The sequence below is a fragment of the Corythoichthys intestinalis genome, chromosome 21 (genome assembly GCF_030265065.1).
Source record: "Corythoichthys intestinalis isolate RoL2023-P3 chromosome 21, ASM3026506v1, whole genome shotgun sequence".
NCBI classification, from domain to species: Eukaryota; Metazoa; Chordata; class Actinopteri; order Syngnathiformes; family Syngnathidae; genus Corythoichthys; species Corythoichthys intestinalis.
This window is the reverse complement of record NC_080415.1, coordinates 23,270,916-23,295,218: the sequence shown is the minus strand read 5'-3', so window position 1 is coordinate 23,295,218 and position 24,303 is coordinate 23,270,916. Positions and strand designations below refer to the sequence as shown.

General features: G+C 39.5%; 2 protein-coding genes across 12 annotated transcripts in view; both read left to right on the top strand.

Annotated features, from left to right (window-relative positions):
• The window catches only part of pald1a (phosphatase domain containing paladin 1a), a 124,000-nt gene extending 107,130 nt beyond the window's left edge, over positions 1-16,870 (top strand). For all 11 annotated transcript variants that reach the window (XM_057826621.1, XM_057826619.1, XM_057826620.1 and 8 more), the window contains one exon: positions 11,254-16,870. In XM_057826621.1, coding sequence (XP_057682604.1) covers positions 11,254-11,409 — 156 coding nt within the window. In that variant the 3' untranslated portion in view covers positions 11,410-16,870. The remainder of the gene's footprint in view (positions 1-11,253) is intronic.
• Positions 16,871-20,249: 3,379 nt separating this feature from the next.
• Positions 20,250-24,303, top strand: part of LOC130909777 (A disintegrin and metalloproteinase with thrombospondin motifs 3) — a 126,974-nt gene continuing 122,920 nt past the window's right edge. Inside the window, exon 1 of the mRNA XM_057826613.1 lies at positions 20,250-20,403. Within this exon, the coding sequence (XP_057682596.1) occupies positions 20,319-20,403 (85 nt within the window). The 5' untranslated portion in view covers positions 20,250-20,318. The remainder of the gene's footprint in view (positions 20,404-24,303) is intronic.

Below are 24,303 nucleotides of genomic sequence, written 5' to 3'. Positions count from 1 at the left end.
GCAGGTAATGGTTGTTTAACAAGGTGGCTTTATTTTAACAAGTGCAACACAACATCATTTTGAACAAATTTAAAAATGGATTTAAAAAAAACTATATTAAATGATACATTTGAAAAATAATATAATAAATAAGACCTTTTCTGCAACATCAAATATTAACAAAATGAGTGCTTACAGTTAAAACAAACATAGCAACATAACAATATGAAAAATAAAGAATACGTATTGCACATTGTAACAACTTCTAATGATACTATTATCCATTTTTCATTTCCACTTTAAAAACCCCACGTAATTGATTATATTAATTCTAATTTTCACTCACTGAACAACATGGCAATTCTACCTTCCAGATCTGCACCTGTGGTGTGTTCATTATGGCTAATGCTTGCTGCCATTGTAAGGTGCTACAAGAAGCCAAAGTTTCCACAATTACATATTGTCGTATCATATGGTGCAAGTTGCATTTTATTCGCCATCTGGCCGTACCACTTTCGTTGTAATCCTCTGCAGTTTGAGGCAGCGAGGTCGTTGCATGAAAAAAAATTAGCTATTTTTGCGCATTTTGCAGATTCTTTCACAAGTGATTTTCTCTTTTTAAGTCTTATTTTTTCAGCGCCACCCTTGCTCTTTTTATCCATCCGAGCACAGAGATATCAGCTAATTTGGCTCAATACAGACTACAATTAGGGGGCGGAGCTGCATGCTGTATTTTTCGTCTGCACACATGAGGAAAAAAATATATATATATGCTGTATATACATATATTAGTGCTGTCAAATGATTAAAAAATTTAATCGAGTTAATCCTGTGTCAAATGTGTGATTAATCATGATTAATCACATTTCCCTCGGGATGAATAAAGTTGCTCTTCAGGAAAAAAAAATCTAGGAATATACTATAATTGACTTAAAATTTGTTTTAAGATTAAATGTATGATGTGTGAATGAATTAATACTTAACCAAATAGAGTTTAAAAATTTTATTCAACAACTCAGCATGTATAAAATAAAAATAAATTGTCTGTATTATACAGCAAAGAACTTTAACAGATTGAAATGCCTCAGACTAACAATGTAGTGTGGTGACCCTTCATTATATGACATAATTCACCCACGGAACTTGTGTGTATAGTTGGCCGAGCGCGTTACCGGCTACGTCACAGTCACGTGACAGACACTTAAGAGCCGTGCATGTTACGGCTGAATTCAGAGTTCACAGAGAGTCCCAAGCGGCCAACAGGTGTTGTGCCGAAAAATAGCCGCCCCGCGTGAAATGTCCCCCCTGACGGGAACGCTTATTTATAAGGCTTTATTGAGGTGAAAACATCAAATGTTTTCATGGACGCATTACAGTAATGGATCTACGACTGTAAAATCAGTTTTAAGTAAATAAATTACACAAAATACCAATGACCCAATGACAATCACACAGGTATGACATTTATTAGTTCAAGCAGAGTAAAATAATACATATTCACGGTACAAGAGAATCGTTTCCATTTCCATCGATTGGTAAGAAAAAGCTGTTTGTACGAGTGACGTGTGGGTGCTCAATAATAAACAAATAAATAAAAATAAATAAATAAAATAAACACTCAATAAAGCGTTATAAATAAGCGTTCCCGTCAGGGGAGACATTTCACGCGGGGCGGCTATTTTTCGGCACAACACCGGACACAGCAACTAGTCTGCTCAACGGGCCAACAAGACTCACTCAAGCATCGCATCCGCCACAGTAACTCAATTACCGTTTGGCATATTACCCAAAATGAACTGCCAACTTAAAGAGCAGACAAGCACAATACAGTAACAATAGCTAGTGTTTCAAAGAATGTGTAAACAACTTGTCTGTTAATTTGAACATTTCACACAAATAAATTCAGCTGTATCATGTGCGCAGCACAAGGCAAATGCTCGAATGGCAGACTCCTGCCTGCTGCCATCATATTTCGAGCGCTATCTGTTCCAATAGTAGTAACTTTGTCTGTTATCCCCCCCCTTTAGCAACATCCAGAAACTGACAAAACACATGCTTCAGCAAAATGTCTTTCTTCTGTTTTCACAACACATAACGCCAGCTAATGCAGCCGCCAGCTATCATCGATCAAGTGTGCCGTTACTCCGAGATAATTATGGTTGCTTACCGATGTCCAGTGGTCTCCTGTGGGGCTGGGCGATATGGCCTTAAACATGTATCACGATAAATTGAGCAGATTTATCTCGATAACGATAAATGACGATAAATTCGCCCAAGCGGACTGTTATATAATTTGAAAATCTGAATCAATGCATGAAATACAGATTAACTATTTCTTGTCGATTTATTTACCAGCATTCAATTTGATATACTGTATTTAACAATTGTACATGCAGTCTAAACATTAAGTTTATAAAAATGTATTGTAAGCAATAAGAATTCAAGTATGAACATTTATAACAGCGTGTATGACTTGAACAATGTACATTGTCAAAATCAATATGCCTGTGCAAACATGTAATTGTAACACAAATGACTTGCAGCTTGAACAGTACACTTCAAAAAGACAACTTATTGTTAATGGCTGCCGTGACATAATTATTAAATACAAGTGTTTACTTTATGGTTTAAGGGTTTTTTTCCCCCCCAGTGCATTTTTTAATAAATGCACGCACAATAAAAATAGCTGGGGCCATTTCTCGGTCATTATAAGTTTTGCCGTTGGATTGTACTTTATGCTGAATGCTTTACCATCACAAAAGCTATCAGAGGAATCACACACAGACAGATACAAAATAACGCCACATAGTAATTGCTAGATGCAGTCCGTGCCCAATCCACTCATTAAATTCAGCCGTTTCGACAAGGTTAGAGCCGCTATCCGACTCCATAACGTTCATTTGTAGCGTTAGCCGCTAGCTAGCGTTAGCATGGCTACCAGTAGAAAGCACTGAAAGCACCATCTCCGGAAATCGTGAGAACAAAGGAGGACAGCGGTTGAAAGCCCGTCTGGATGCCACCAAGAGTCTACTAAATGTCGGTTGAAAGTTTGGTGAACCTCCCTTAAGCCACACTCCATCACGTTTTGCTTGTAGCGTTAGCTGCTAGCGTTAGCTTACCGGGCTTTTGTTTGATTGGCTTCCTGATGATCACGTGACTCCCTACGTAAGCACATTGACTGCTTTCTTAAAGGGGAATGAATATAGACGAACAACACAGAATCAAAGCGGGATGAAAAGACTACATTTTCTTGTTTTATTAATTTACCGAATTTACCGACATGGTCAAAATTACGTCGGTCATCGTTAAGAATTCGGTGACGGTAAATTTTCGGTTTACCGCCCTGCTCTAGTCTCCTGTCATTGCAACAAACGTAGCTCTGGCTAGTTGCTCCACCTTCGTTGCCTTCTCATTTTCAAAAAGTTGATGAATTTCTGTGCTTCGATGGAAGGACAGTTCATCACAGCAGTATGTGCACACAACTCTGGTTTTATCCAGATTTCCATTAGGCAGCTTTTTAAAACGGAATTTGCCATGAAGCAGTCCTGGGTCATCATCCTCACTCATAGTGGCTGGCTGCATTTTGTCCTGCATTGCCGCACGGAGAATGTAAACATCAGCGTGTGGGACTACGGGGGGCAGTTGTGGCCAAACTTAGTGTGAGCGGTAAATTGCGTTTTTTTTTTTTTTTTTTAATGTGTTAATATTTCCAGATTAATCATGGTCGTTAACGCGTTATTTTTGACAGGCCTAATATATATATATATATATATATGTGGTTTTTGTTGTTGTTTTTTTTTAAACGGCCCACAGGGACCACAGGGACAGCGGTAACAGAATGTAAGTTATACTCAGTGACACTGTCATAAATAAATACCAAACAAAAAATTATAACAGTGTCATTTTAAAAAAAATTTTATAAAACCCGGACCGGCCCATCGGGAATCGTCCAGAAGCTCCCGATTAGTCACTCCTACTTACCGCCCATAGTTATTTGGAATTGGCTCCAGCACCCCAGCGACCCTCATGAGGATAAGCGGCTCAGGGGATGAATGAAAATAAAAAACAGCATTTTAGTGTCGCAGGTGTTGTGCGGAAATGTTCACTTGTTTTTTGGGGTTTTCTTTTGACCTTGAGGCAGCCTCATATTGAATGATACAATCTGTCCTCCACTTTGGGTTTTGTACTTTTAGGAGAATAAAAGCCGTGCTGTTCTCCAAATTGTTGTCCTCAGCCCTCCGTATTTTTTCTGAACAAAGAGATGTTTCTGTTGTGATTTCGCTATTGTGTCTTTTCTCTTTCTCAGCCGGTGTGTTTGCCACTGTTTAGACAGCTGGGTCGCTGAGTGTATGAGTCAGATTAAGTACTACGCTTTAAAAGCGCCAATCCAGACGTTTAGTGTTCAAGTCCCATCTACTGACTTAATAGCTCCAATGTGCCGACTCATTTCTTCCCAGAAAACGGCTCAGAATTACCAGAGAACCCTCAGAGAAACACAATTTTGTCGTATAAGAGCCGTTTGCAGTAGTTGGTGGCGAGGGATATGGTCCTGACCCACTCATAACTGGTGAAATTTGTGATGTACACAAACCTTATGAGATCATTCACTACCAGCAGCTCCCATATTTCAAGACATTTTAGAGCATTTTGAATGATTCACAGAATAAACACTGAACGGTCACGATTGCAGTATGTTCTATTTATTCAGTATAGCCCGGCATTGCTCGGGTGAAATAGTGAAAATTAGCATTTTCTGTGTTATTTTTTGGAGTTTCTAATTAATTTTCCGCATTTAATAGAGGCCTACAGAGATCAAACCCATCTCAGAACACTCCCAGACACAAAAGTACCGCTGTGTAAAATTTCATCAAAATCCGCTCAGTCGTTTCGTCGTCTATAAAACACCAACCCAGACAAACGTGCTTTTATCGAGATTAAGATATCCAGCCGGAAGGAATCCTTTAGTAATATTCCTTACTTTTTTTTTTTTTTTTTTTTTTTTTTTAAATCCAGCGTCTTGCTGTGGAGTTCTCAAAGCCACAACGTATCATCACAGCACATATAAAGTAAATTTGTACATGAAACCGTAAAGTTTGGAAGCCAACTGCGACATTGCAATTGCAATTTAACTCATTCACTCCCAGCCATTTTTACCGGAGCAACCCCCTTCGCTCCCGGCCGTTTTACTGGATTTTGACTGATTTTGCAAGGCCCACAGAAAATTCTGTTTTACTGCTATATAAACATGGAACCCACCAAAAGAAAGATTACACTCTCTTCTTTCAGCAGGAAAAAAAGTTAGTTCATATCTTTTTCCATTCTTTAGAAATCAGCATTAGCAAACAGGTTAGTTTGAGCAATTTTCCAATTTCTGATGAAAAAACAAAAACTTTTTTTGTAAAAGCATACAGTGAGGCAAATAAGTATTTAGTCAACCACCATTTGTGCAAGTTCTCCTACTTGAAAAGATTAGAGAGGCCTGTAATTGTCAACATGGGTAAACCTCAACCATGAGAGACAGAATGTGGGGAAAAAAAACAGAAAATCACATTGTTTGATTTTTAAAGAATTTATTTCCAAATTAGAGTGGAAAATAAGTATTTGGTCATCTACAAGGCCCGTCTGCGGTTTGCTAGAGAGCATTTGGATGATCCAGAAGAGGACTGGGAGAATGTGTTATGGTCAGATGAAACCAAAAAAGAACTTTTTGGTAGAAAAACAGGTTGTCGTGTGTTGAGGAGAAAGAACACTGAATTGCATCCGAAGAACACCATACCCACTGTGAAGCATGGGGGTGGAAACATGATTTGGGGCTGTTTTTCTTCAAAGGGACCAGGACGACTGATCTGTCTAAAGGAAAGAATGAATGGGGCCATGTGTCGAGAGATTTTGAGTGAAAATCTCCTTCCATCAGCAAGGGCATTGAAGATGAGAAGTGGCTGGGTCTTTCAGCATGACAATGATCCCAAACACACAGCCAGGGCAACAAAGGAGTGGCTTCGTATGAAGCATTTCTTCCAGTCTCCAGATCTCAACCCCATAGAAAATCTGTGGAAGGAGTTGAAAGTCCGTGTTGCCCAACGACAGCCCCAAAACATCACCTGAAATACCAGCGACTGTGTGTGAAAAGCTTGTGAAGGGTTACATAAAATGTTTGGCCTCCGTTATTGCCAACAAAGGGTACATAACAAAGTATTGAGATGAACTTTTGCCATTGACCAAATACTTATTTTCCACCATGATTTGCAAATAAATTCTTTGAAAATCAAACAACGTGATTTTCTTTTTTTTTTTTTTCCACATTCTGTCGCTCATTGTTGAGGTTTACCCATGTTGAAAATTACAGGCCTCTCTAATATTTTCAATTGGGAGAACTTGCACAATTAGTGGTTGATAAAATACTTATTTGCCCCACTGTACATTTCAAACAAAACTTTGTCTTTAACACAGCTATTTTTTGCTTTTGTGACATCCCAAACATCTGAATAATTTTTGCTGCTATAAAATAACATAAACAACAAGACAAATAGAGCTTTTGATTAGGGTTGTTCCGATCATGTTTTTTGCTCCCGATCCGATCCCGATCATTTTAGTTTGAGTACCTGCCGATCCCGATATTTCCCGATCCGATTGCAATTCCAATCATTACCGATAATTTTTCCCGATCATATACATTTTGGCAATGCATTAGGAAAAAATGAATAAAACTCTGACGAATATATACATTCAACATACAGTACATAAGTACTGTATTTGTTTATTACGACAATAAAACCTCAAGATGGCATTTACATTTTTAACATTCTTTCTGTGAGAGGGATCCACGGATAGAAAGACTTGTAATTCTTAAAGGATAAATGTGACTTTGTATATTGTGACTAAATATTGCCATCTAGTGTATTTGTTGAGCTTTCAGTAAATGATACTGTAGCCATTTAACTGTTCTGCCCTAATGCATGATGGGAAGTGCAGCCATGACTGTGCGTAGTGGCACCAATTGATATATCTTCTCTGCGTTGGGAAATAGCATAGGGCGTTAAGAAAAAGACCTACTACCTTCCTTCCCCACATTGCTTCCCACGACATTTCTAATTGTTGAGAGAGGAATTGTAAGGCTTTAGCCAATTAAAAAAAGGCTCCAAAGGCTGCCAAAATTCTCTCTACTCATTTTACGCTGCCTTTTAGCTGTATATATAGGTAAAACAGCGCCATTATAGATTGAACGCGACATTGCGTGAGTGCGTCGTGCAGCGCATGCGTTAATTGCGTTAAATATTTTAATGTTATTACCGCCGTTAACGCGATAAATTTGGTAGACCTACTTTAAGCCAAAACTAAAGACTCTGGATGAGTGTAAGACATTTTGTCTGTAACGTTAAATACAATTTGAAAACGATTTAATTAAAAAAATATATATATATATATTAAAAAAACGCATCTCCGATATTTTTTTGCCGATTCCGATACTTTGAAAATGACGTGATTGGACATCTTTACTTTTGATAGCAAAGTAACAATTTATTTACACATAACTAAACTATTGAACTGTGAGATGACCCTGTTGTGGCTGCAGCTGTTGCCCCGGCCATGCAACCCGACCGTTCCGTTAAATCGGGTTACGCCTGGCGTCCTGTATGGGTGAATTCTGGGGGGGACCTGTGTAGTGACCACTACCTCATAACAGAATTCACCTAGGCAATTTGTGTGGGGCATGTGCCTTGTGTTTGACATCGTTCGCCACATTTTTCTCACGCTTCTTACTTCTTCCAACTTCCGTTTCCTGACTATTTCTCTTCATTCATTTCCTTTCATGGTCCGATATGAATTTTTACCAAATGTGCTACTGACCTCCAGTGGCCAGTTTTATTGCTTTAAAATGGATTTTCAGCGTTGTGCTTTGGAGTGAAGTTGCATCAGAACCATGTCTCTTGTGAAAAAAAAACAACAACCGTAAAAGACGTATAAATACGGCTTTGGGACACTGAAACAAGTAAAAATAGAACGTATTTATAAGTTTTTGGGAGCAAATGAGTTAAGACTGCGCTGTCGCCTCTAGAATCAGGGATTTTCTATGCTAATTTTTGAAGTTATAAATTATTTTTCCGCACTTAATAGAGCCCTACATAGATCAAACCCATCTAAGAACAATTCCAGAAGTCTAAAGTACAACTGTGTACATTTTCATAAAAATCTGCCTTGCCGCTTCGGAGTCCTTAGGGAATGAACAGAAACAATCACGCTCAGACAAAGTTCCATTTACTGTATATATAACAATAGATATGTATGCTGTACATACGATGTTGGAATTTCAAGTGTTTACTATATACCATTATTTTCTGACAATCAATGGACAATTTTTTGATTTATTTGTGTTAATAGGTTTCACTTTATTTGACAGCTGCGACGTAAGACTGTCATAAGACCGTCATAATTATGTCAAGACACTATCATGGGCATTACTGAATGCTTATGACACGTCATTCAGTGTTATCCGGCAAATTATGTCACTAACTCCTAAAGTTGCACCGATACCAGTATCGGCAGAGGGTGCCGATCCGGCCGGAATTGGTGGTATCGGTATCGACGAGTACCAACATTTAGGGCGCCGATACCATCATCTGGCGTCACTTGAGCGCAAATCAACTGTCCTCCCCGCGTGAGCTAACTTCCCAAATCCCGATCCATGATATCTGTATGTTTTTGACTCGAAATTACCACACGAAAATATTTTCGTCTTCAATATTCAGGATGTTCACTACAACGAATATCCGCGATGTTGCGCTGCTTTTCTAACACGGCATTCACAAACGATTAGCATGCGTAAGCTAACGCCCGCTGTCGGAACACCGATGGGATCAGAAAGGTTAAGACCGTGAGAGACTAAGCAAACTCATGGTTTCATGATGAACAATGAGTGGCAAATTAAGAGCGCCATGCTTCAAACTCGTCTTGTTTATGAAAGTCGATTCTCATATGCTGGTGTTATGCAGTAATGAGCAGAAGTGACTTCTGTGGCCAGAAAACACTCAAGCGGCACAGCGCAAACACTAGATATCATCAGATAGCAACCTAGATGTCCTATGTTAGATCCCATGCTAACTCTCGCGCGCACACACTAGATATCATCAAATAGCAACCTAGATGTGCAACCTTAGATCCCATGCCATTAGCTGCGTGAGCCCAGAGCCACGCCATATTGTCAATTGATGAATTAGAAACCGCCATGACTGAATGGGAAGTTAAGCAGGCCAAATCAATCCATACCAGTGACTATAGATAATGCTGCAAATACTGTTAATTCAGCACATGTTACAGATGGACTCGGACCACAAATAGGATGTTTTGCTTGCATGGTAAATATAGCTGCTAAGAGAGCTGCAGCAATCAACAGTGTGCCCCACTTTACAAACAGTTAAGATTGTTCTCAGCACTTATATACAAAATTTCTTCAGATCAGTAAGAAGTGGGCACATAAATATTATGCACTAAAATGCTTGTTTATATGATGGCACTGTTATTTTTGCTTGTTTGCAAAAAAGAAAAAAGAAAAAAAATAAATGTATTTTCTTTTTCAGAGCATTAAATGTATTGAATTGTATCGAAAATCGTACCGAACCGTGACTTAACTGTATCGTTGCATCCCTTATACATATATATATATATATATATATATATATAATTTTTTTTTTTTTTTTGCAAACAGTGGTATCGGAATGGTATCGGTATCGGCCGATACTGCACAACCAGGTATCTGTATTGGTATCGGGCCCAAAAAATGGTATCGGTGCAACACTACTAACTCCATTTATATCCAGCTCGGATTTTTTACATTCATTCAAAAGTGAGATAATTTACCGGATGATACTAATTGACATCTGTTATAAGCATTCATTAATGCTCATGACAGTGTCATGTAATAATAATGATTGTCTTAAGGCGCCACTCTCAAATGAAGTGTTACCAAATAACGTAACTAGCTATTAATGAAACAACTGGAACAGTAACTGAAGAAATAATTAGCACAGAAAATAAATGTTGATTCTTATTTACATCTGTAGTGCTGCAGTGCATGCTGGAAGGCTTGTTGGATAACAACAGTGTTGACAGCAGGAGGTTGAATGTCTCCCCCAAGGGAGCAGTGATGGCCAAATGAAGCTTCTTGAAGCAATGAAGCGTTTTAGCCAATTGGTTCAAAGCTTTGTGGTATTTCATTTGGTCTGATGACAGTCTTATGATGCTGCTGTCAAATAAAGTGTTACCGGTTAATATCTTTTGGTGTAAATATCCCATAATACTCTGAGGATAGCTGCGGTTTATAGTCCAGTGGGGCTTATCTATGAACAAATGCTGTTTTCATGTCAAATTTGGTGGGTGGCGCCTTATAGTCAGAAAATTACGTCCAACATGTTTAGCATTGTATTTTGCTCGCTATTGTTTTTTTTCCTTGCAAGATAGTACCTATTTTCATGTAATATTTCTTTCTTTCTTTGTGTAATTGGCTGGCAAACAGTTCAGGATGTACCTTGCCTCCTGCCCATAGTTAGCTAGGATTGACTCGAGCACCCCCACAACCTCGTGAGGATAAACGGTAAAAAAGATGAATAAATGACTTAATTCTTGTCAAATTTGGACTCCGTTCTTGTAAAATTACAACTTTCTATTGGCTATTTTTAATATTATTCTCTGAACATTTTCTCTCAATACGACTTTTTTGTAAAGCTGGCTATATAACTCAAATATAATTCCGACTTTTTTCTTGTCAGAGTTTGAATAACATCTATAGTGTACTTTTAATTCCATAAACGACTGTTCACTCAGAGGTTAAACCATTACATGGTTCATTTCCTAACAAAACGAGAGCGCCTTGTGATTAACTTTGGTCCAATTTCCGTCTTGGATCGAGCGCTAACTTTTCACACAGGTCAAGCCTTTAAAGATCCTGGAGGCTTTCTGCAGGGTAAACCTGGCAAGCTGTGGCACTTGTAACGAGGCATTTAATCTTCAGCGTTCTTGCAAGGCAAGACCATGTCTGTTTGCATAGTTGGACTTTATGGCCAGATGTTTGCGGTTGTCCGTGGTGTTTCCTCCCTCAATGTTAAACTCGCGTGTTTGACAGCTGTGTCGCCTTGACCGTGACTCTGCATGACCTGCTGGATTTTCATGAAGCTTGAAGAATGAGAAAAAGAACGTTGAAGTACTTCCATATTGTCGCTGTGTTTTGCCAACGTCCACTTAAGTTCGAATGTAACAAATTGCGATTTATCTCTTTGCCAGGTGGCCTCCAAAGCCGGAGTGTACGACATCCTCAATCGGCTGAGCTTCTGTGAGTTCAAGACCCCCAGGGACGCCGCTCCACCGGCCCGGCTGCGTTGGCGCTGGCAGCAGCAGAACAGTCTTTCTGAGCTTCCATTCAGAGGGCACTTCCTCTGAAGACGGTGGCACGCTGGAAAAACGAACTTTGATCTGGACTTTGACTTGTGACTTGACAAAAACTGGAAGACTTGACACTTAAATACTTTATTTTTACACCTTCAATTTAACCTGATTTCGTATCGTTAGGAAAATGCTTGCTTGAAAAGGGGAACCCTTGTTATAGGAAGCTAAATTGTTACTAAACTCGTTTTCAAATGTCATGTGGAAATTTCTCGGTTTAATTAAAGCACTTAAGCTCCAGTCGGTCTGGTCGTCAGTCAAAGCGGATTGCCTGACTGATAGTCATGTGAAAAAATTTGGACACCCCTTTAAATATGCAGTTCTTTATTAAGAAGTGTTCACATATCAATGTCTGATCTTGTTTTTATGTCTGAAAAAGAAAGTGATAACAATAATTACCATTGTTTTACTCATTAAACCTAATATATCAAGAAAAATGCATAATCTAACTGAGGAAAAAGTTAGGACCCCCTACCACCTAATAGATAGCCACCTTTGGCTGAAATAACTTGAGTGAGACGCTTTTTGTAGCCGACTACCAGTCTTTGACATCGGTCTGATGAAAGTTTGCCCCACTCCTCGAAGCAGAATACTTTCATGATTTTATCTGTGAGATGTTTGAGGGGTTTCTTGAATGTACAGCCCGTTTCCAGTCACCCCACAGCATCTCAATTGGATTAAGACCTGGGCTTTGACTCTGCCATTCCAGGACCCCATTTTTCCTTTTCAGCCAGTCCTTGGCGGATTTAATGGTATGTTTTGGGTCATTGTCATGTTGCATTGTCAAGTTTCGCTTCAGCTTTCACAGATGATCTCATATGTTCCTCAAACACCCTATGATAAACGATAGAATTAATGGTTGATTCTAGGATGGTGAGCCGACCAGGTCCTGCTGCAGCAAAACATCCCCAAACAATGACACTTCCACCTCCAAACTGTTCAATTTTAGATTCATCTGTCCAAAGAAACTATTCCAGAAGTCCTGGTCTTTGTCTACATTCACTATGGCAAACTTCAGTCTGGCCTTCATGTTCTTCTTGGAGAGCAAAGGATTCCTCCTTGCACACCTCCCATGAAGGTTAAATTTGTGAAGTCTTTTTCTAATTGTAGAGGCATGCGCTTTCGCACCAACAGTAGCAAGACCCTGCTGTAGGTCCGGTGATGACATTTTAGGGTTTTTGGAGACTTCTTTAAGCATCTTGTGGTCTGCTTTTAGGGTGAACTTGCTTGGATGGCCAGACCTGTGTCCTCCACTTGTAGACTATTTTCCGGACAGATTAATGGCTGATTTTATATTGTTTTGAGATCTTTTGAAATCCCTTAGCAGACTCAAAAGCGTCTACAATGTTCTTTCTGAAGGCCTCAGAGAGCTCCTTTGATCTCACCATGGTGTTTTCTCTCACTTCAACTGTCAGGGGCACACCAAATTAAATGTGTGGTTTAAATAAGGCAAGCCACCTTCAAAACACTGGATAATGATGTTCTAATCATGTGCACCTGATGTGATACACCTGTGTGTGATTTCAGACATTTTAAGTGGGATTGAATGTGGGGGTGTCCTAATTTATTCCTCAACAGAAATTGCATTTATTTAAAATGACATTTTACAAAAAGTTCAAAAAAAAAAATCTTCAGTTTTAATTGTTTAATTCTATTTCTTGAATCTCTCAATATTGTTAAAATTGATCATAAATATCCATATATGACCAATTCTTTCACATGACTGCACCAGATTTTTAAAAAAGCTCTTAACCGATATATGAAAGGAAAAAAACAATACTATACACTGACCACAGTTGTTTTATCATATCTAAAATATGATCAAAGGCAAAGCAGTAGAACACTACTAAATTATAGTTGTTGCGACAACCTAACACACATTCCGTAGTAAATTGTAAACCATATTGGAAAAAAATGTAAATATTTTCTTGAGGCGAAACCACACATGAACTGTTGCTTTCTTGAACCAGAATATCTTTTTAGTGTTTTTATTTTCATTATCATCTGTTTTTCCAGACTATTTTTTGTTGTTGTTGTTGTTGACTGCTTTCGGATAAAACCAAAATTTAATTTACTCTGGGGCGACGATTGACTTTGATACCATAGACGTCTCATCCATATCACCCAGTTTTGTAGACTTGACTTGACGAAACGACTTGACTGAAATGAGATCTAGTAACTTGAAGCTTCACCCACGCTTTTTATTGTTTACGCCCTTAGCAGACAGTAGTCGCCTTACCTTCGCTCAGCAATCATAGGTTTAGTCAATAATAGTTGTTCTTTTATGTGAATTCCGCTCTCACGTCAGGATTGAATGGTCGTAAATACTGCAAAGATTTTCAATGGCAAATGAACAATAAATCACAGAAGTTTTTTTCCCCTTCATTATTTTTTACCCCATTTTTTTCCCCTAATCATAGACTTCACTCTCAGTTGACGGGACACGAGGCTCTATTTTCAAAAACTTAAAATTCAAATATTGTTAAAACCAAAGTCGAAGGTGACGTAAAACCAAAACAGGCACCTCCCTTAGGCATGTATGAGTCTCCATGAGCAACGGTGTCAAAAATTCAAAGCTGTTCCCTAAAAAAATCCCAAATTATTTTAATGTAAGTATAACAAAAATTTAAATGGCTATAAAATTCTTGGATTTTACTGTAGATGAACAAAAATAATGTAATGCAGAGATAATCATCTATATTTTAAGGACCAATGGGGATATTTTACATATCATTTAAGATTTTGCCCGAAATAGCAATTAAAAATAAAAAATGTTATTTGAATGTATAGTTACGCTATTGTGGATCAATACAAAATCCAACACAGTGGCCATCACAAAACAAAGACCTTTTTAAGTTGAAAATTCTTGTAAATAAATGCGTAAATTCCAGAATTTCTATAGATATGAACTAGGGCTGTCAAAATTATCGCGTTAACGGGCGGTAATTATTTTTTTAAATTAATCACGTTAAAATATTTGACGCAATTAACGCACATGCCTCGTTCAAACATTAAAATGACAGCAGTGTCATGGCCACTTGTTACTTGTGTTTTTTGTCTCCCTCTGCTGGCGCTTTGGTGCGACTGATTTTATGGGTTTAAGCACCATGAGAATTGTGTAATTATTGACATCAACAATGGCGAGCTACTAGTTTATTTTTTGATCGAAAATTTACAAATTTTATTAAAACGAAAACATTAAGAGGGGTTTTAATATAAAATATCTATAACTTGTACTCACATTTATCTTTTAAGAACTACAAGTCTTTCTATCCATGGATCACTTTAACAGAATGTTAATAATGTTTATGCCATGTTGTTGATTTATTGTTATAATAAACAATTACAGTACTTATGTACAGTATGTTGAATGTATATATCCATCTTGTGTCTTATCTTTCCATTCCAACAATAATTTACAGAAAAATATGGCATATTTTATAGATGGTTTGAATTGCGATTAATTACGATTAATTAATGTTTAAGCTGTGATTAACTCGATTAAAAATTGTAATCGTTTGACAGCCCTAATATTAACGTAAAACAGTCGAGATTCTTGGTTAAAAGCAAAAAAACGTGCAGTTATCATTCATTTTACGTAAATATTTCAAGCTAAAGTTACGCTAATTTTTTCCATTTCATTGTTTCACAACTCTTCAAAATGCACGCATGGTGCTATTTTATATAACGATTACCTTGAATCCTTGACCAAATCACTCTTGAGCCACTTTTGCCGGCTTGTATGCACTAAAACTTTCAGCCTGTTTCCACCTAAATCTGGTGTTCTGCCAAAATGTCCTACATGAGGCGAATTTGACAACCAAAGTGCTACCGTGTGCTCTCAACTTGTTTTATTTAGATGCATACCGACGGAACGTACTAAAAAAATGCCTAATGAAAACACTGAAATGTAGTTATATCAAATAAGGACGGTTTAAATAAGTTCATGAATAATGCGGTCAACTGCTTTAAAGCTACCACAAAAAACACAATGGTTAACAGTTTGAGAGGGTAATACATGCAAAATTATTTTTGAGGCAATAAAAAGGTAATAAAAAACTCAATAAATACAAAAATAGTGAGTACTCGCCGCTTTTAACCGAGCGCTAAGCATTGAGTAGCACTTTTCGCTGCGTAGAAGGAATTGCTGAACACCAGTGTGTGTTAAAGTTTATCGCAGTCAAGGTTTTCACGATGCTCTGCATAACCCGGCCCCCTACGGGAAGCCATGGCGCAATGTCTGCAGGAGCTGTCTCGTCAACTGATAGTGAAGTCTATGCCTTAATCCTGAAATTGCCTCACAAATTAGCAAGAAGTGTCACAAAATATACAGGAAGTGAACCAGGAATGCCCCCAAATCATCAGAAAGTTACCCGTAAGCAATGGAAAGTGACCCATAAGTGCCCTAAAATCAACAGGAAATGAGCCAAAATGTACTGGAAGTGAACCCAGAATGCTCCAAAATGTTCAATAAGTGACGCGTAAGTACATTGAAATTAGCAAGGAAGTGACCTGATTAACTTACTGCCTGTCATTGACATAGATAGACATCCGATTCATTTGAACTGGGAAGACAGGCTGTGAATGCTAATCTTTCAGTGCCAATGACGATGCTTTACGTCCAATTAATTTTGACTGGGAGAGGCAAAGGAAAATTTGAATATTCATCTGAACATTGTTCAGTGGCACATGGGAGAGTAAGGCAAGCAGAAAATACATTTTCTAGTTGAGGTAAACTTATTTCTCAAAAAAATTGTGGCTTTTTTTTTCATGTAATATGCTAGTAAAACTGAATTTGCCAAATTTTTTTTAAAAATTCTTCGTGACTTCTTCAGTTTGACTTTCTCCTAACACACTGTTCTATGTTAAAATTACACGTTTTTTATCGCAATTCTTTGACTAGCTTCATATTAGAAACATATCAAAAAATATTTTCCCTAAATTTACAACTTTTCTTGCAATATTGACTTTGTTCTTGTCCGAATTATGAGGTTTTTTCCCCCAGTGTTGACGTTATGCTTGTTTATTTTCGTATTTTTTTTCTTAACGTCCATTTGTCATGAAATTGCAACTTTCCACATGGCAGTAATGACTTTTTAGAATTTGAATTGTTGTCATGTCTTAACCGCAATACAATTTCGACTTTCGTAATAACTATGACATCTTTCCTGTACGAGTTGGCCATTTTTATGCTAAATGTACTCTAACTTTTTATGTTGGTGGCCCTGATATTGCTCCGCTGACAAATAAGTTGGAAAAAATCTTAACATGCAGGTACTTACGGGTAGTTAGTCGACCTTTGTCTAACGTTGCCTTCAAGTTATCTTATCCTACAGTATGTTACCTTAAACGCTCATGAAACAAAGTGATGGGACTGTTAAAAAGATTTCTTAGGCCAGATCTTCTCTATTGTTTACTTTTTCTTTATTATGAGTTCAAATAAAGCATTTGGACAGGCTTTGTATTTGTTTTCATCATTTCAGTGTTAGCAGAACTGAAGCATTCTATCTTCTGTCTCAGGAATTTAAGAATCTGGACTTTTGGCTCACTTCTTTTCCCCTTGGAAGTTTTCTATTCAGCACTCGAGCCAAGTGGATGTCTCGCCATTCATCCAAGGCTTCCTTCAAGTTTTCTTCTTCCTGTAAAGATCCAACTTTGTTTTTGCGAGGATGTGACTATTTTCTTGTTAACTGATTCACTGCCATTGACAGCGATTTGAACTGGGATTGCTGATATTGAGCCATTAAGGCCGCAGCTAACGATTATTTTTTTATAATCCATTAATTGGACAATTAATTGATTAATCTGATAAATGTCATCTATTTGAATTACCATAGATGCCATCAGTTGACTAGACAGCTTCTACAGACATTGCGTCAGGCCTTCCTGTAGGGGGCCTGGCCAGGCAGAGCGTCGTGCAGCTTTCACTGCTATAAACTCAAACACGCTGCATTCAAACGCCGGATTTTGTCTTTACTATTTGTATTATCGGTATTGTAACGCATACATTGCACTACCCTCACAATCTGGCAGCCACAGTAATAGGGTGGTAAGTGGGTCCCACACTTTTTGTCTATGGCGTGGCTCCTGGGGCGTGGCCTCCCCTCTGCCTGGGCTGCCGGCCGCGGGAGTAGGGTAAGGTCGGGGCGTCCCCCCGTGGCGGCTCCTCGGTGTCCTCCTGCCTCCGCCTTCCCCTCTCTTCTCTGACTGGGTATCCGCTCTGTTCTCCGTCGTGGGTCGCTGGCTGGGCGCCGGTGTATCGGCTGGATGTTGCCTGCTCCGGCGGAGGACCCTGCCCTACCCTGGGCTTGGCGGGCCGCTGGGGGTCCCGTGGCGTGCCGTGCCGCTTAGGGGGCTGCGGCTGTGGCTCGTAGGCTGGTTGGGCGGGCGGGAGTGGGTGCGTCCCCTCTTGCCATCCCTGAAGGCCGGTTAAAGGGTGCGCGGGTGGCCCGGGGACCACCCTGGATCCCGGTTGATGGCTCCTTTGCTGGGCTGCGGGAGGAGGGATGGTCTGAGCTGAACCTGCCCCACCCCCCACCCTCCCCGGGCTGGCTGGGTGGGGGCAGTGGCCCTGGGTTGGCGCCCGCGTGGTGTCTCGCTCGTCTGCGTGCGCTTGGTGTCCATCCTCTGGATGTGATAGGGCGCGCTCGGGTGGGGGGTCCCGGTGCCGGGAGTGGCGATGGGGCGGCATTGGATCGGTCACCAACGGGCGTACACTTACAAGGGATTCACACGATTACTGGGTTCTAGATCACAGAGCTGATTTGTGTACACTCTACCCCTTTCAGTCACTTAGCTTATAGACTCCCCCACCCCTGTCCCCCTCTTTCCCTGGTCAACAGGCCCCCCACATGATGCCAACCGGAAATACATCTAGCTGACGATAGCACCAACATATTAGTAGTGTAGACGTTTAGTGTATTTCTTGTTGTTTGTTTGTTTGTGTTTCTTTTTTTTCTTCTCTTGTGTTTCTTTTCTTCTGTTCCCTTATAACCCCTTCCTGTTCGCTGCTATGTCATAATAAACGAAGTATGTTGAATGATCACAATGGGAGTATGTCATACTCAAAATGTGAAACATTAAAACTGTTCAGACTAACACATAGATTTCCATACTCCGTGCCAAACAGCTGAACAGGATAGGTGATTTAGGTGGAAAAGGAAAGTTGTACCGCATACAAGCAGGCAGGAGTGTCTCAAGAGTGATTGTATAAAATAGCACCAGGCATGCACTTTGAAACGTGAACAAAATGAATGGGGAAAAAATTTGTGTAACTTAAGCTTGAAATGTTTATGTAAAATGAATGATAACTGCCTGGGTTTTTGCTTTTTACTAAGTATCTAGACTGTTTTATGTTCATTTCTATAGAAATTCTGGGATTTACGCATTTATTTACAAAACTTTCAACTTAAAAAGGTCTTCGTTTTGTGATGGCTACCATCTTGTATCCATACACAATAAGGTAAATTTAGCTTGAAATATTAATGTAAAATGAATGATAACTGCCTTTTTTTTTTTTTCCCCGCTTTAACCAAGAATCTAGTCTGTTTTATGTTCATATCAATAGAAATTCCGGCATACATTGGCAAGATACTGGTGATAGCTCTGTTATACAATCAGCGTCTTTAGTGGGGCAAATTGAAACCCCTCTCACCATTTTGAAGGTGGTCTCTGTCATTGGTTCTCGCTAAGTAGTTGTTGTCGCTTTTGCAAGCTTAGGTGTGAAAACATTACGTATATCGATCTTGCCTCTTCGGTCCTTGGGTGGTTTTGACTAAGCAAAGCAAATGATCGTCTAAGGTGCTAGTCACATGACCTGTTCGAAAAATAATGTTGACCCATTATAAACATATGCTTTTTGTTCATTTAATTCATTTTTGTTGTTTGTTTTATTGCTCTACAACTTTTATAGACAATTTTTTACCGGAAAACTCTTAATTTTAAAATTATATACAGGAAAGTCAATTACAGGGGAGCCTGGCCCCCGCTTAAACACTGTGTATGTTGGAATGAGAGTGTGTTGAAAGGAGACTAAGCGCTTCTCCAAAACACAATACAAATGTACACTTAAGACACTGATTAGCATAATCGCTAACTAGCTTACCGGTCCGTGCTAAGCAGTAATGTCTCGTCAACAAAGAATTCAAGCGATACAAGTGGCTTCATTTACTCACGTCTGATGAAGGCACACTGGATCTAACAAAACAAAAGACAATTTAACTCTCGGCACGTCATAATATTGATTCAGCAACCCAACCTGAGTGTAGCGGTGAACTCTCTCTCTCTTGCTCTAATCACGAGTGCACGCGCAGCCCTACATTACACAGACTCGAGGTGCCTGCTAGCTAATTTATTAATCGATTTTAGTCGATTAATTGTTGCAGTCTTAACCGCCATTGACATTAATATACAGCCAAGAGTTTCAACCGTGGATCCTCAGCTAGGTTGTTGTCCCCCTGGGAAGCTTTCTGTTATACTCTCTAGCCAAGTAATCCTCGCTCTCTCAGTGGTTTTCTTCAGATATTTTCCCCCTCTCCTCTGTTACTTATCTCGTCATCTGGTGCTCCAGATATGCGCGGTCGCCGAGAAGGCCGCTCGTATATCCGGACGGCCTCCCTTGTCTCACGTCAGCGCCAGGAGAGGACGTTCCGAGCCAAACAGATGATGCATTGTCGACCCTGACGCGCTGGCGTATTCCATCTACAGTAATAAAGAGCTTAGGTGGATCAAAAAGCCTAATCTGACTGGGCTTTTTGATGTGGACGGCTCTTAATTTAAAAGGGGAAAAGTGTCTTTGAAAGTCTGATATCCCGGATCGCTTCCCGTCTCGTCTTATCTTTAGGAGCGCGGAAGTTGTCCAAGGGGATGTTATCGCGTCACTCGCGGCCTCTGCAGGATTATTGCAAATGGAAACCATGATGGAACCAACTCGGCGTCGTCAACAACTGCTTTGCTGTCACGCTCCTCTTGTAGTTCTACGGCTTTACAGATGTAAGACAAAGAACAACACTATATAAATTTACACTTGTAAAATTACAACTTTCTTCCCCAATGAAAAAAAAAATTATCGTCAAAATTTCAACTTTATTCTCGTGAAACAGCCTTTTTCCAAATCAAGTAATAAGGCAACACTATGTAACTTTTTAACCTTCATAAAATAATTTCATAACATTTGTGATAATGTGTCAACTGACAACTAGTTGAATGACACTTATATATCTTGAGGGGGTCTGTATCGCTTTCATCGGCAGTAATTAACTTAGAGGAAGTTGGCAGGAACCCTGCCACACAAAAAAAAAACTACAAATGTGCTGACTGCTTTACGGCATACTTCACTCCCCACCTTTCCCCATTCATTATGAAGACGGAAGTCGATACGAACTCTTTCGCTCGAATTCTGCAAAGAAGGCAGAGCAACAAAAGAGACAAAAAGTTTTGTCTGTGGAGGAAAAAAAACAGGCTTCCAGGATATACAGAATAAACACTGGCCCGGCGTTCACTCGCTTGCATGACGGGTGGCCACACTAAGGGGCCGTTCACAAGGTGACTCCCCGAGAATACGAAAAATTTCATGTCTGCATCTATATGGTTCCGTCTCCTTTCGAACAATGTTTCAATTCCGCATGAAAACGATGTAGTATTCATGCCAGACCCAAGGGGGCAGTGCAGATTTACAAGGCGACAGCGAATAATGCACTTTGACGTCCTCAGCCCGGAAGACAATATGCCCGCCCACGCCAAGCAATGGCATTTTCTTTTGCTCAAAAAGCTTTTGATATGCGTGCGGAGCAAGCCCACACAATCGAATTCTTCCACTTTGGAGGCAGGATTCCAAGGTTTGCGTCTTTGCCTTCCGTCTTCGCCGACACCATACGAACGCGAGGCCACTCCGCAACACAGTCATTGCGTCTTTGTGTCACAGAGTCGCCATGTAAACTGCACTTAAGTCACATGGTTGCAAACCGTCATATGCTATTGTTTAGCCACAATTGGATTCATTACCTTATTACTATTCGTCCCTCACTCAGCCACTGGAAACAGAAATGTTGTTTAATACATCTACTAGATTTTTGATTCATTGATGATTTAACAACACTGTTCAGGTGTGCGTCGGTTCTCATGAGAAACGGAGCGCTGGTCCTCACAGAAAAAGCAGTCTTCCTTAAGGCAAAACACTACCGCTTTTGTCCACCGGCGTCACTAAGATCGACCTAACTAAAAAGTTACAAAGTTTTGCTTTAAAGGCCAGGCGAAGACTTCAATTCAGCATTTTATTCGGTTAAATTGTATTGAATGCATCATTCGCTGTCTCAAAACTCATATTACCAAATTTTTGTTTTGAATTGACCGCGTAGTTTTTGAGTTACTGCCATAGCAACACCTTAGCAACGAGGGACGCGTCCCGCTGACGGCCGCTACCTGATGACGTCATTTTCGGAAGACCTTGCCAGCATCCAATACAAAAGTATAACACCACGCTATTCTCGACCAAGGGCGTAGGTTTGCATAGGGACGGTAGGGACATAACACTACCAACTTTTCAGGATGCTCAAATTATCCCCATCAACTTTTAAGCAACCTTATTTGCATTATATAATGATTTCAGTTATATAGGTCATTTAGATTGTCGTTCTTTATGTTGTCAGGATAGAATTGATCCTACCATTATTAAGTGAATTACAGTACCTTATGTTCAGACCAGAGGTTGCCCTTGACTTTTTCGTTGTCTGTCATTTTGACTGACGGTGTCATAAAAATCTGGTCATAATCTATTTTTACCCGTCACTTACATTTTTAAAATGATAATAATGACATATTCAATAGTATTTAGTTTTCATTCATTTTTAATTAATATTCTGTCCCAACAAGCTTAACAAGAGGCAAACAGACAGCGGAGTGCACCAATCAGCGACGGGCAGACGTGCCGTTAGCAAAGCGACGAGGGCAGGACGAGGGACTTGCGCGCGGAAGTAAACATACGGGGAGAACGGAGTTTATTCAATATGGCTAGCGCAAGATAGACTGTTGTCAATGACTCGTGTCGATGTGTTTTAGCTCATTTAAAACTGAATTTACCGCGGATTGGAACATATTCTCGGCTCTCCCGTTCGCCATCCGTGTTTTTGTAGAGACGACTTTCGGCGCGCAAGAGTGACGTTGCTCATGAAGAACACGTCACGCAAATAAACAAATCTGATTTGTCGATTGAGTTTGTACCTACTCGAGAGGCTGTGTCCCAGACTTTTCTCTCAGTGTTTGAAAAATAAAGGGAGAACAGTCTGGCCGTGCTAGGCAAACACTCAGTTCCCTTGACATTTTTCCAAGTAAGGGCCAACGACGTCATACATCAAGAGAGACAATAGCTAATTAATATGCTCACTCGCCACCCCGTGGTCTGGGGTGTGAATTGCAACCTGTCAAAATGACAGATGGACTTCAGTTTTTTCCATCACCGTTTTAAAAAACCGGTCAACGACGGAAAATATTTAGTTAACGCGACCCGTGGTTCAGACTTACACTGACCCCTTTTCACTCGCTGAATGTGCTAGTCCATTTTTTCCCCTCAAACGCACGTTTGAGTGGTTGATGACTTGAGCCCCCCCCACACACACACACACACCCATTCACAGCCCGACAGAAATACAACATGCTGCCTCTCCCGCCCCCTTCAAAGACGAGGGATATTAGAAGTTTTTTTTCCGCCAGCAGCAGCCACTATAAGTAATGTAAAAAGACGTCAAAGTGTTGGAGGTGGGGAACACTTCACTAATTTTGATACTGCTACAGTGCTTTAAGTCGATTTTACTCACTGAGATTTCTTGAAATAAGAAAGATGGCTAGCTGAAAATAAGCTTAACAGACTTATTTTAGGCAAAACGTTTGTATATTTAATCTTAAAAGAAAAACTTGTTTGTCAGAAATGTTCTTAATTCAAGAATATTGTTAAAAACATTATTTGAAAGAATTTTTTTCTTTATTCAGGTGAAAAATGACCAACTTTTAGATGTATGGGCTCAATACAAACAAATAGTGGTATTTACTTAAAGTGGAAGAATCTGACGCATTAATCTTTTAACTAACCTTTAACACTCAAAAAAAGATGGAAAAAAGTGTACATGCAGGTTATGCTGTTATATCGTCCCTACCAATATGAAGACCAAACCTATGCCCTTGTTCTCGCCATACATTGCAAACATTTTCTGGGTTTTACTCACGAGATTCCTTATGCCATCTCGATGTGTAGCGATAAATTGCTCACACAATGGCTCGAGACTAAAAACCTTCTGCAAGGATTTGGAAATCTTTTGAGAGAGTCAAGTGGTAGCACTTCTCCCCGGCTGCCCGATCGCGTCTTTGTTTTCAACATTTCAGCGACAACAGCTTTGGGTTTTCAAAGACGTGAATAGACCCATACTGAATTTTCTAATTCTAAAATTTGTTCCAATTCTATTGATACAGGAGGGCAAATCCAACTGCCTGTTTGTTTAAGTGCCACCCGTTTTTATTTTGTTTTGTTGCTTGCCTGTCATAAGACAGCTGACAGGTTGTCTATTCATGTCAATTTGATACATTTATTACTGGATCTTTATAATTACTCGTCTGTTTTTGCAATTACTGGTAATTATTAAGGCTGTCAAACGATTAAAAATTTTAATCGAGTTAATTACAGCTTAAAAAGTAATCGTAATTAATCGCACATCAAACCATCTCTAAAATATGCAATATTTTTCTGTAAATTATTGTTGGAATGGAAAGATAAGACACAAGACAGACATAAACATTCAACATACTGTACATAAGTACTGTATTTGTTTTTTATAGCAATAAATCCACAAGATGGCATTAACATTATTAACATTCTTTCTGTTAAAGGGATCCACGGATAGAAAG